This window comes from Rhinolophus sinicus, chromosome 15, assembly GCF_057876585.1.
Source record: "Rhinolophus sinicus isolate RSI-liver-muscle chromosome 15, RSI-T2T, whole genome shotgun sequence".
Taxonomy (NCBI): domain Eukaryota; kingdom Metazoa; phylum Chordata; class Mammalia; order Chiroptera; family Rhinolophidae; genus Rhinolophus; species Rhinolophus sinicus.
The window spans coordinates 123,020,658-123,033,415 of NC_142515.1; the positions used below are offsets into that span (position 1 = coordinate 123,020,658).

At 45.5% G+C, this 12,758-nt stretch overlaps 1 protein-coding gene and 1 long non-coding RNA gene across 11 annotated transcripts in view; one reads left to right on the forward strand and one right to left on the reverse strand.

Annotated features, from left to right (window-relative positions):
- The window catches only part of PCDH10 (protocadherin 10), a 54,261-nt gene extending 50,212 nt beyond the window's left edge, over positions 1 to 4,049 (reverse strand). For 2 of the 3 annotated variants that reach the window (XM_088792610.1, XM_088792611.1), the window contains exon 1: positions 562 to 4,049. In XM_088792610.1, the coding sequence (XP_088648736.1) occupies positions 562 to 3,192 (2,631 nt within the window). In that variant the 5' untranslated portion in view covers positions 3,193 to 4,049. The remainder of the gene's footprint in view (positions 1 to 561) is intronic. The other variant, XM_019749027.3, reaches the window with a different exon arrangement.
- A 109-nt stretch (positions 4,050 to 4,158) lies between these two features.
- The window catches only part of LOC109456613 (uncharacterized), a 311,202-nt gene continuing 302,602 nt past the window's right edge, over positions 4,159 to 12,758 (forward strand). For 6 of the 8 annotated variants that reach the window (XR_016019085.1, XR_016019083.1, XR_012498221.2 and 3 more), the window contains exons 1-3: positions 4,159 to 4,329; positions 6,017 to 6,093; positions 7,602 to 7,757. This is a non-coding gene — a long non-coding RNA (uncharacterized LOC109456613). Of the gene's footprint in view, positions 4,330 to 4,351; positions 5,626 to 6,016; positions 6,094 to 7,556; positions 7,758 to 12,758 lie in introns of those variants that run through there. The other 2 variants (XR_016019087.1, XR_016019084.1) reach the window with 2 other exon arrangements.

Consider the following 12,758-nt stretch of genomic DNA (forward strand, 5'->3'; position numbering starts at 1 on the left):
GTTCAGAGGACACGGATCTGATAACTCATTCACTACAACATGCATTCGAGTTTAGACAACTGTGCAAAGTTAAACAATCTATAGCTTACTTTTACACGCGACTGAAAGCATCGATAAACAGGGCAAAACAATTAACTTTATTAACGCCTGGGACAAATGCAAAGAGAAAAAGACCTTTGCCAGTGCCAGCAAGTCCCTCTACCCCCCGCCCACTTGCCCCCTTACTCCCAGATTTCTGAGAAAGGAAAGGACTGAGAGGGATTAGAATTTTAAAGGAAAGATGCCAGAAGGAAGAAAGAAGGTTCAAGGTGGCAAAGCACCAAGGGGAGGGAATGAAAATAAAAGTGGAGGGGTGGAGCGCAGAAAATTGGGAACAACAAGTTTAGGTTACACAGGAAGGGGTGGGAGAGGGTGACCCCCCCATTCTTACCCCTACAAAGATACAAATAAGCTAATATACTAAAAATAAATATACAGTGCACCAGAGATACAAGTGCCAGGCTAGAGGAGGCTCTCAGATGGAGGAGATGAGAGATGATGGTCCTTTCGCTTCAGCCTTACCTCGTTGGACAAAATGCTTCCGTTGGAGATGATGTCGGGCTGCTGGTCTGTGTAGCCGGTGACTATGGCCCCGCAGGGGTTGTGCTCAGTGTCCGTACTCCGAGAAGGGCTGCAGGGCTTAAGGAACATTAAGTCGGTCTTGGCGGACTCAGGGGTCAAGCAGACCTGGTAGCAGTAATTCTGGTTGTGGTGGTGGGAGCCAAAGCTCCCGGACTCCTCCACCGGCACTTGGGCCGGGTTGCTGGGTACGTTGGAGCTCTGCACCAGCATGATGTCGGACTTGCTGAGTTTCTTCTTGCGCGCCCGGGCTTGGCGGCCGCAGCAGGTCGAGCCTCCACCGCCGCAGCAGCAGCAGCAGAGGCAGCAATCGCTGGCCAGACACGTGTAGATGTTGAGCTTCTTCTCTTTTTGGCAACGCACGGCCAACACGATCATGGCCAGCAGAAAGATAAAGGACACCGAACCCAGCGCGATGATGAGGATGAGGGTAAGGTCCAGCGAGGTCTCCCCGCTGCCTGAGCGGCTGGGGCGTTGGTGCTCCCCTGACCCCCCGCCCCCACCCCCGCCCCCGCCCTGGGGCTCGACAGCGCCATCCACCAGCTGCACCACCAGGGTGGCGGTGGAGGACAGCGGCGGCTGTCCGTGGTCGCGCACCTCGATCACCAGCTCGTAAGGCCGCTGGGGGTCGCGCTTGGCAGGCACCCGGCGCGCCGTGCGGAGCTCCCCGGTTCGCCAGTCCATGCGAAAGAGGTTCATTTCGTTGCCCCGCACAATGCTGTAAGTGAGCCGGGCGTTCTCACCGTCGTCCGCGTCCACCGCGGCCACACGAGTCAGCAGGTAACCCGGCTCCGCAGAGCGGGGCAGCACCTCGCGCGCTGGAGTCCCGTTGCGCCCCGGCAGAGGCGCCACGATGGCAGGGGCGTTGTCGTTTTGGTCCACGATGAGGATGTTGACTGTGGCATTACCAGCCAGAGCCTGGGGGCTGCCGGCGTCCCGGGCCTCCACTTGAAAGCTGAAGTCCTTGAGCTGCTCATAGTCGAAGGAGCGCAGGGCGTACAAGTAGCCGTTCTCAGAGTTGATGGACACGTAAGTGAAGACGCTCATGCCCTGGATCTGGCACTCGAGGATCGAGTAGGCTAACTGGGCGTTGGCGCCCTCATCGCGGTCAGTGGCGCTCACCGCGTAGATATAGGCGCCGGGCACGTTGTTCTCGGTCACATACACGTCGTAGACCGGCTGGCTGAACCGCGGTGCGTTGTCGTTCACATCTGACACTTGTACCTGGATGGATTTACTAGTGGAGAGCGCCGGCTCGCCTCGGTCCCGAGCCACCACAGTCAGGGTGTAGGAGTCCCCCGACTCTCGGTCCAGGGGGGCCTCGGTCACGATGGTATAGTAGTTCTTGAAGGAAGACTTGAGGCGGAACGGCACATCCCCTAGCAGCTCGCACTGCACCTGCCCATTCTCCTCTGAGTCGCGGTCGGTCACGCTGAACAGAGCCACCACTGTGCCGGGCGCCGCGCCCTCGCTCACCGCCTCCTTCACCGTGCTGAAGCTGATCTCGGGCGCGTTGTCGTTAGCATCCAGCACTCGCACGAGCACCTTGCAGTGTGCGGGCACGGCGTTGGGGCCCAGGTCCTTGGCTTGTACGTACACTTGATACACCGGACTCTCTTCATAGTCCAGCTCGCCGCTCACCTCCAGCCGACCGGTGCGCGGCGACAGTCCGAACAGCTCCCGCGCCCGGGGCGAAATGTGGCTGCTGAAGGAGTACACGACCTCGCCATTCTGGCCCTCATCTGGGTCTGTGGCGTTGAGCTGGATCACGAGCGTGCCCGGCGGCGAGTTCTCTGGTAGGGACACAGTGTAGACGGGTTGGTCGAAGGCGGGCACGTTGTCGTTGGAGTCCAGCACTCGGATGGTGAGTAGGGCCGTGCCGGTGCGCTGCTGCTGGGGGGGCAGGACCCCTCCCCCACCGCCGCCTCCTCCTTCGCCTCCTCCTCCCCCTCCTCCCCCGTCCACCGCGGTCAGCACGTAGCGGTGCACCGCTTGCTGCTCTCGGTCCAGCGGCTTCTCCAGCACCAGCTCGGCAAATCGGTTGCCATCCCCCTGGGTCTGCACGTCCAGGGAGAAGTAGCTGTTGGGGGTGATCTCGTAGTCGCGCAAGGAGTTGGTGCCCACGTCTGGGTCGAATGCGCTCTCCAAGGGGAAGCGGGTGCCAGGTGTGGCGCTCTCAGAGATCTCCACAGTCAGATCCGGCTCCGGGAAGGAAGGGGGGTTGTCATTGATGTCCAACACCTCGATCTCCACCCTGAACAGCTCCAAAGGGTTCTCCAGGAAGACCTCCAGGTGCAGGACGCAGGAGGGGCTCTGCTTGCAGATTTGCTCGCGGTCGATCTTCTCGTTCACGTACAGCACACCGGTCTCCAGGTTGAGGTCCAAATATGGGGTCCGCGAGTTGGGCACCGTTTGAAACCTGCGAGCCGAAAGTTTTGTAATGTCCAAGCCCAGATCTTCAGCAATATTCCCCACGAAAGTGCCATGTTCCTGCTCCTCCTGCACCGTGTAGTGAAGCTGAGAAAAGACTCCTTCCACCATCCAGAGCAAGGCAAAGAATAATAGCACAATCATCTCCAAAGGGAAAGGAAGCAGCTTCCCGCAGCCAGTCAGCTACCCAATCACCTCCCCCACCACAAGGAAAACACACACACACACAGACACGCACACACATACACACAAACAAAAGTGAGCTAAGTGGGGGGGAGGGGGCTCCTGTGGCTTTCTGTCCTTAAAAATCTTATTCCTTTTGCTTCATTTTAAGGCTTTCCGCAATTCAGCCTCATTTTTCAATCTTAGCGCAGGAAGGGTGACAGGCGTCCCCTTTCCTCATCTGTAATCTTCCCACTGACCAATTAATAAAATAATAATACAATAGTCAGCGTCCTTTATTCCGACAGTCTTGGCGCAACGCGGCGCTGGCAAATCCCGAGGAGGAAATTTCGGTATTTCAAGACTGTCCTCGGTTTGTCTTCTTGCTGATGGGAGGAGAAGGAGGAGGAGGGAAAGAAGGAGGAGGAAGATGAGGAGGAAGAGGAGAAGGAAAAGGAGATGCTGCGAGCACCGCTGAACATGCCTCTTAATGTCAACGGCGGGCAAATGCAAACGGGCTTAAAAACAGCGAGAGAATTTTGTGCCGGAAAAGCATAGTACGGCTCTGCAGCATAAAACTTTCATTCTCTTCATTTCTCCCGATGGATGTTCTTCTTGGCATTTTTTTTTTTTTTCCTTTTTCGCTCTATTTGTATTTTTTGGCTTTCTTAGTCTTGTCTTTCTCTGTCCTCATCTCCACCGTCATTTGACTCTCTGTTAGTGTGATGAGCAGTTTCTTTTCTGCTGTTTGCTTCCCAAGCCTCTTTCCCTCTAACCAGTCTCTCTTCCTTCCAGTTCTTCCCTCCTCCTGCCTCAGCCTTAGAGCCTGTGATCTCGGCTGGCAGTTTCTGAGCTCCGAGCGCAACGCTTCTCTGTTTTTGCGCAGCGCCCTAATTCTGCCAACCAATCACTGAGGAGCACCACCCACTGAGCCACTGCTAATTGGCCGACCTGGCCGTCAAATAGCTGCGTCACCTGGCAGCCGGGTGGGGCGTGATAGAACCCGCGCCCGGGCGGTCGCTGTGAGTGTGAGTGTGAGGGAGGCAGAGAACAGCCCCGCAGGTCCCGAGGCGCTAGCTGGGGACTCTGCCGCGGAAAGTTCCCAGTCCCCAGCCGCAGGTAATGGAAAGGGAATAGAGAGGTTCCCCTGTTTGTATAAGCAAATGCGAAACCATAATAGCAACAGTAGCAGCGGTATCCTCTCTCAGGAACGGGGTTTCCAATGACGCTAACATTCTTTTTCCTTTAAGGTATTTTCCTTGCCACTGATCGTGGAAATGAATCCCCGAGAACGGGAAAAAGTTGCAGAGGGGCTATTAATTGGCACGGGTTACCTGATTAAGGAGCTCTGGCAGAGACTGTCAGGACATTTAAAAAACGGATGTAATATGGCCCGTGTGGAACTAGGCGTGAGGGTCCGCGGGGGCGTGGGAGCAGGAGTAAAGCCGTTGAGTGTGGGGCGGAGGTGGGATTCACGCCGAGGGGTGAGGGGCTGGCCGCTTCTATGATATGCGGACTCTTTAGAGTTGCCTTTTCCCGTCCTAATTGTAGACCCACAGTATTCTTACCACGTAGATTAATTCGCTTGGGGACTTTGAGCTATGAGCGCTTTGAGCCATAACTGAGGAGCCTATTTCATCGAGCTCTGCCGAGAGCCCGCCAGCCTCACGCTCGATTCGCTGGCGCGGAGCATCTAGCACCGCCGAGCGTTGTAAGGGCACCTCCGATATCCCTGCGCCTCGCTCGGCCAAGTTCTGCGCAGCAGCTGCGCGCTCAGGCTGTTGCCTGCTTTTTCCCTGACAATTGGAGATTCCCTCTGCTCCCGCCTCCGTGTTAGACCCAGGCACCGATTCTTGCTCAGCTTGGGGCACACTCGCTGAAGGAGGACAGTCCGACGGCCGCGCACTCGGGCGTGGGTGGGTCGGGGAGGGGGCTGGAGCCGCCCAACCAGCCCCAGTGTGTGCCGCTGCGGGTGTCGGCGAACGCGCTGGCACATTCACGGTGCTCTCATCCATCCTCCCTGTCCAGACGCACAGGTCTGTGTAAGTCCCAACGGACCCCCTCCCGGACCCCGGGGTCCCGAAGGATGCGCTTGACCAGCTCTGAGTGCCCACTCGCTAGGCGCGGGGAAAAACGGCGCCTCCAAGCACCCAGTTCCTATGAAGTTAAAAATGCAGCTAGAACTCTTCAATGCTAGAGAGGATTGCATGCCAATTCTCTAAGAAAAGATTTTCAAAACAGTTTTATATTAATTAATGGGCGGTAGAGGGCTGTTGATTCGCGAAAGCAGCCCCTGTTCAGTCTCCTTCTGAAGCCAAGATAGGAAGGTCCCTTTTGGCGCCCTGGTAATGAATGACCCCAGAGTAACACCACCACAACCTTCGGGAAAAGGAGAGTCGTTCAGCCCACCCCGAGGTAAGTTGCCGTTCCCTCCTGGCAGGGAATTATGGAGGGCAAGTGTCCAGAGGCGTGATTGCGCCAGTCCCGCCAGTGCGTGCCTTCTGCCTTGCCCGGCCCCCACCCCCGCTCTTTCACGGTGATGGGTCCTGCCTTTGAGCGGTTAGAGGGAAAGGATGCCAGCAAAAATGGCTAATCCTTTCCCAGCTGCAGTAAATTGATGACTGGCTAAAGCCAAGCGAAAAACGCTGCGGTTAAAATGGTTTTACCGTCACGTCTGCGACTGAGAATGCAATGACACTTTATAAAAGGACCTGTGGATCAATGAAAAGGAGATTATAGTGTATCTGAATATTAATACAGCATTGCATCTGTACTTTCTACCCCTCCCCCCTTTCTTTTTCTTTAGATCTGCAGGATTGAAATGACATGTGTTGAGGTCTTCAAGCTGACTCATCAGAATCCTAGAACATTTTTTAAATGACGGTAATTTTCTGATGTTTTCATTTGTACGTATGGAAACACTTGTGTGTGTGTGCGCGCGCGCGTGTGCGTGCGTGTTTGCGTGTGAGAGCCATGCGGCTGAATGACAATGCAGATCCAGAAATCGGGGAAGAGGTTTGTGCTCTCAAAATGCACATGAAATTGGAGAAGAATTGGGGCATTCGTTGAGAGCCAGAGAGCTTCCAGAGGTAGAGATGAGGACGTGGAGAGATGGCCAGATTTGCCTGTAAATAATCACTGCAGCCACTGTAACACTTGAGTTGTTTTATGTTTTTTTTTTGTGTGTGTTGTTTTGTTTTTTTTTGTAGCGGTTGTGTTTGAAAGAGCTCGGCAAACGTGGGTTACAGGCGCCTCCTAGCGGCGAAAGCCGCGTAGAGCAAGCCCGAGAATTTTGCTTGGAGCTCTGGTTCGGCTGGGCTCGCCTGTTGGGGGCTCTGCAGGATTTCTTGGGTCGCAGAGGCCTGTGTCCGCGCCGGCAACGCTGGTCCGGGTCCTTTAAAGGTCTTGCCTCTCTGACATGCAGTCTCTGAGGCGCCTCGGTTCTGGGGGATGATGACTGTGTATTCTGCTGGGGAGAACAGACCAGATCTCGGCCTTCTGCTTTCCTCCTGACGGCTCCAGCCAAGGGCAATTGCAGGAGCATTTTTTTGGAAGCCAAGATTCAGATATTGGTAAACCTGGAACCATTAAACAGCCCCACCCAGTCACCCACAAAAAACAAAACAAAAAAAACAAAAAAAAACAAAAAAAAAACACTACACTTTAAACTTGCCTTTTTAAAATGCCTAAGTGTAACCGGCTTATTCTCTTTCTTGCTGTGCCAATCAAGCAGATTTTAGCCCCCTTCCCTTTTTCTTGTTTACTGTCCCTTTGGTGGACCCCAAAATTTACTGAGACAATGAGTATATAAATAATAGCCTTGGAGGTGGGGTTGATGACCTCTTTGAAAAGCAGAATATCGTCTAATACTGTGTCACTGGACACCCCCTCACTGGAACCCGAAGGGAGAAACAATCCCTAGCAAACATAAATCTTACCTTCTACCCTCCCATGCCCCCTCCAGGAGAGCATCTGGGCCAGAACAAATTGCGTCTTAAAACAGAAGGGGGGATAGTTTCTATGTAGAAGGACATTATCAAAATCAATTTTCAAAAAAGTCCCGGTTGGTTCATGAGCGTGATAATACACATTCCTCTATTTCATTGGGCTCTCAGTGCAGCAGAAATAAGGGCGCACTAAGGATCCCACAAATGCATTTTATCTACCTACCTACAAACCTTGAAACTTGGTAACAGGGTTGCTTTCTTCCCTGCCCTTTTTGGAAAAGGCAGGGGTGGGGGTCAGTGGGAAACAAGTTTCTTAACCAGCGTTTGAATAAATGAATGTTTGCAGTGATTTAACTTGACTTGAAAGCAATTTGTTTCTAAATCCTCTTATTATTGCAGTGTGCCCAGAGCTTTGAGAAGACTTTTTTTTTTTTTTTTTTAAAGAAATGGAAGACAAAAGATTAAAATTGTCAATAAGGAGTCTTTCAAAGGCCAGGCTCGTCCCGGATTGAGCTAGATGGTCCTGGCACCTGTCATTCCCAGCAAGGAGAGTTCAGAGAACTAACACAGAGGACTTGGACTGCATTACATCTCTTCAGGGTAACCATGCAATAGGTTTATTTGTAGCAGTGTAACCTAACTTAAGAGGTGGGAAGGCAAGGCTTTGGAGCCAATGCCATAGACGCTGTGTTAGCCTTTGCCTATAGTAAAGAATGAATGCTGACTAGAATTTCGAGAAAAACACTTATAGCCTATGCTATGATAACCATTCAGGTAACTCTTTAGTTGCTGTATTTTAATGCTTTGAACACAACAGAGAACAAACCAATTCCTGTTTTTGGGACTTTGACTGCTAGATATTCCATTAAGCATTACTTGATATTCAAAGTAGAAATGTTCTGTTTTTTTTAACCTAGTTAATATCGGTGTGGCTTCACATTTCAGTGTCTTTTCAGTGATCAGACAGGGCCAGCATTTTGTTAAACTCTAAACAGTGAATTAAAAGCACTGATGAGCTGAAGCAGCCCTCTAATGCAAAATGACAAATTGCACTTAAGCAATACATGAACAAGAAAATGATTTATGGATTTTTACAGTGGTCTGAGCAAATGAAAGCAACATGAATTATACATCCTAATGCTCATGGTCTCATTTTCTGATAGTACTGTTTTAGTTCAGATGTTGTCCTCTCATCCTTTCTATAAGAGATATTGATCGATACGAGGTCCAGGAATATTTTTAAACTAGGCAATGGTGTTGATACTGCTTCCAAATACATGTGTTTTCCCTGGTTATGGGTGGGTGACGGTGATGAACATTGAGTATACTGACATTCTTGTTAGCTCCTTCGCATGTTGTGTCTTTTAGTGATAAATAAATAGTTCTTTGGAAATTTATGTTTTGTTCCTCACCTTCCTTCAGAATGCAAATAAATAGATCTGATTAAAAATCACCATCTTTAGTACATCATGACCTCTTTTTCTGAAAATCAAAATGCTTTACCTCATCCTACCCTTTTCTTTCATTGCTTTGGATATTGAAACATCTGATTTCTCCAAAATGTCTCTTTATTTGTTTTATCCGACTTCTTTTTTCCAGAACATTGTTCAATTCCTTAGTGTGTTAGAGACACACCTGAGTTAGTAAAAAGGTCATACGTTTACTTTTTTTTTTTTTTTTTGGCTTTAGTAGACAAAATAGATCTTATGGCTGTCTTAAATTACAGAAGAAAAATCAATTAGATAAAATTTTATGTGGTGCTTGTTTTTTGAGTCTGAACATTTTTTTAAAAAATCTAGTTACCTCTGTGTTATTATGAGTGGCTACTCCTAACATTTTTATTTAACCATCTGTGTCTTATATAAGTAAGTATTTTGGAGTGTGTATACAATTTTAAGTGAGGACAGTATCTTTGTTCCATTACAGGAAACTTCTAATTACCCAGAGGCCTCTGGAGTCGCATTATTAGACTTAATCTTAATTATCCAGGTTTATTAAAAAAAGAAAAAAGAAAAAGAAAAAGAAAAAGTATTGAATCCCAGCTTCTGCTTTTGACAGCATTAATAATCACCTTTACTGAAAGATTACTGAAATCAATGGTGTGATTAGGTTTGTAAATAAGAACTACAAGACATCAAGTTGAAAAAGCCAGTTGCTTTGCTAACAGGATGATGTGTGAGTTTTACTGATGGGGCCCAGAGGTAGAAAGGAAGCTTTTACACATTAAGGTCGATGTAGAACAATTTAAAAAATTTATAGTAAGCCTGATTAAGTTTATAAAAGTGAGAGAAAAAGGGTCTAGAAACCTCTTTTTTCATCCCCAGTGGGTTTGTTTCTTATTTGACAGTGATACAGTCGGCATTATACTAGTGTTTGTCTGGCAAGTATAAATTGTTTTCTTGAGGGGAAGCCCATCGACTTTATAAATGCAGAATGAGATTTCCCAGATTGTGATGAGGGTTACAGATTATAGTGTTATTTTTCTGAACAGTTTGAAAACGTTATTAGAAATAGACACCATGGAAAGAATAGAAAACATAACTTTAGAATTGCATTAGTAATTAAAATTACATGAGAATTACAATAGTAAACAGAACTTAAGTAGACACTTCAATTAAAAAAACAAATAAATAAATGCTTTTCTCTAAGTTTGGCTGCCTGATCAGTATAACTCTTTGTATAAGAAACTTGATTTCCATGATGTTTTATTTAGATGGTCTTGAAATGCTATACTGTAAAATGTGTTATTTGATGGAAATTTCTTTTCTTTTCTTTTTCTTTTTGGTAAAAGTGACTAATGGTTTCAAACAGCCAGTGTGTGCCAAGCATTTTTACATAAGTTATAATATTTTCCCCCATGTCTATAGGTATTATCATTGCAACATTATAGATAACGATACTACCATTGTTTGGAATTTAAGCAACTCACTAAATTAACACAAAATTCATATTCAGTCCTTTTGATGCTCATGTAGAGGCTCATTGTACTACACCGTGTTTCTCTGGTGTACCTGAGCTGCATTTACTTAGGAAGCAAAGCAAAAAATGAATTAATTTAGAGATGGTGTTTATCCAGCTTGTATACTGACAGGAGTTCTTGTTTCATCCTGGTCAAAAAGGCTAGTACATCATTTGCTTTAGTTTTGGAGGAATTCATAAATATAGCTGAGGTGTGTTTTTTGTTTTTTTTTAAACCAAAGCTTGAGTATGTTCTCTTACAAGTGAATGAGATTATAAGCAGCCATCTCTTTCTCATGCAGAACTGCCTAACATGGCAATCAAACATTTTAATGACTGAAAATGGAAATTGATAAAACAAACATGTCCTACCTAAAGGAAGGCACCTCTGCTTCAGCCATTCGTGAAAAACGCTATGTTGATTAGTGGTCCCAGAAGTATTGCCTTGTTCACTTAGTTCATCAGAGGTTAAAAGCTAGGAAAAACACGAAGTATAGACATTTTATACAATGCAAATATTAATGTCCATTTTGCATGTATTTCTGATCTGATCTTTAAAAGGGAAACTTTCGTTAGGCTGAGTTTCAATCATCATTTTGTACTAATTTCTTCAGTGTAGTTCAGAAAAGATTGTTTCATTTGAAATTTCTGAAAACTAAACTGTTAAATTTATTTGATGATATTGTGCCAGGAACACATGGAAAGAAATAACTTAAAAACAATTTTAAATATGCAAAGAAATAATCAAAGGAAGATGACTATGAAATCTTATTTACCTACTGTAAGTAAAATGTGTATTATTATTTTGGTAATAGGTACGGACAGAAGAAAAATATATTTCTTTTAGCAGTACATTATATCTAGTAAATCAGAGTATGTGTTATGTGGGCCCTACAGTGTAGCTTTATATCTTACTCGTTTCTGAAGGCCCCCAACTGTTGCAGGGACTGATACAATAACTTATAAAGACATAAACTTGAGAATTAAACCCAATTAGGCTCAAATCCCTGCTTCTCAAATATTTGAACTTGGCCAAATTACTTAACTCCTTTGAAACTCTGTCGAAGTGGATCAAACATTCTTAACATCTGTTAAAGTATAATGATATATTGACCTTGTTGTGTAATTGTGGAACTCAAACTGATATACATGCAACTTTTAGCCCATAGTAGACTCTCAGTAAATGCTAACTATTATTATAGCATGGTGTGTTGAGTGAGTTAGTTCTTAAATAACATATTTATTCATAATAATTGACATTGATTTTCCTGGTGGTTTTATTTCCTTTATGAAATAGAAGCTAAGGCATTTTCTTTGAAGTACAAAACAGTTTTACATTGTCCCTATTTTGCAGAAAATTATAATTTTGAAGATGATACAGATAATAAATGAAGACTCTATTAACTACATTTTAATTAAGCTTTCAGATCATAAAAATCAATAATGAGATTTTTCACAATCATGTTTTAACACTTTTATTTGCTTTCATCCAGATAAGTTTAAATTTTCTGTAAATTTAAATTTATTTGAAAAAACTGATATGTAGATAGATTTTTAAAGTCATTTTGGTAAGAACAGACTCTTACATTGTAGAATACTGTTTCCTATTTCTATGTTTACCAAAATTTTAGGATTAAAGGACTCTTGTTTGATAGATTCACTTAATATTTCTTCCAATCTCTTGATGTAAAGTCTTAATACCTACTACTCTATTCATGATTATGGGTACTAAAATTCTCAAAATTAAAAACAAATTGGTGAAAATCAGTCCCTTAAAATAGGATGTATTTATTAGAATGATCAAATCTGAGCCTCAGACCTCAATTACATTTGACTTTCTTTTCAACATTCTCCTCCTTTCCATTTTTCTGCCTTGCATTGCTGTTATTAATATTCTCTTTAGTAATTTCTTATAATTTTCGAAGTAAAAGCATGCATCGGTGCTAGTGTGCTAGGAGCACAGCCATAGAAATACTGAAAGAGTGGAAAATAAATGTAAATCATAGATATATTTCTCAAGAATTCACAGTCAAATTGATAAGGAATATGCATAGAAAGGTTTAAATAACTTCATTAAGCAGTGTGAAAAAAGATAAAACACATAATGACTGTGAATGCTGAGGGCCTGGGGAGTAGAGACTAGAATAAAATTAATTGAGCAAAAATTTATAGAGAAGGATAGTTTTTGTTATGACTTTAAGGCAACAGTGACAGAGATTAGTAGAAGGAAATATGTGAAGCAGGTTAAAGGGACTTGCACAGTATGGGAGTGAAGGCAGTGATAGCAAAAAGCTTTTCTTTAGGAACCATAAAAACAGTAAATGAATCCATTCCATCATGGGGTAGTAGCCTGACTTTGAACCCAGATCCTTAAATCTGTGATGCCAGGTGGCCTCAATTTTATTTCATTGGGTTTTTGTCTCCCCATCCCCACCCACAAGAACTTGGACAAATTTAAGGACAGCAGAGATGGGTAAGATCCTCACTCAGCATTCACACCTGAACAATGCTTTTGCTATGGCTTGAGCTAATAGCTAATGCTCATCCTCAGGATTATGATAAAACCTACTATTATTGCTTTTAATGAAGAAGCATATCTGTTTGAGAACCTTGGTTGCAGCTGCTAATTTAATGCTAGAATGC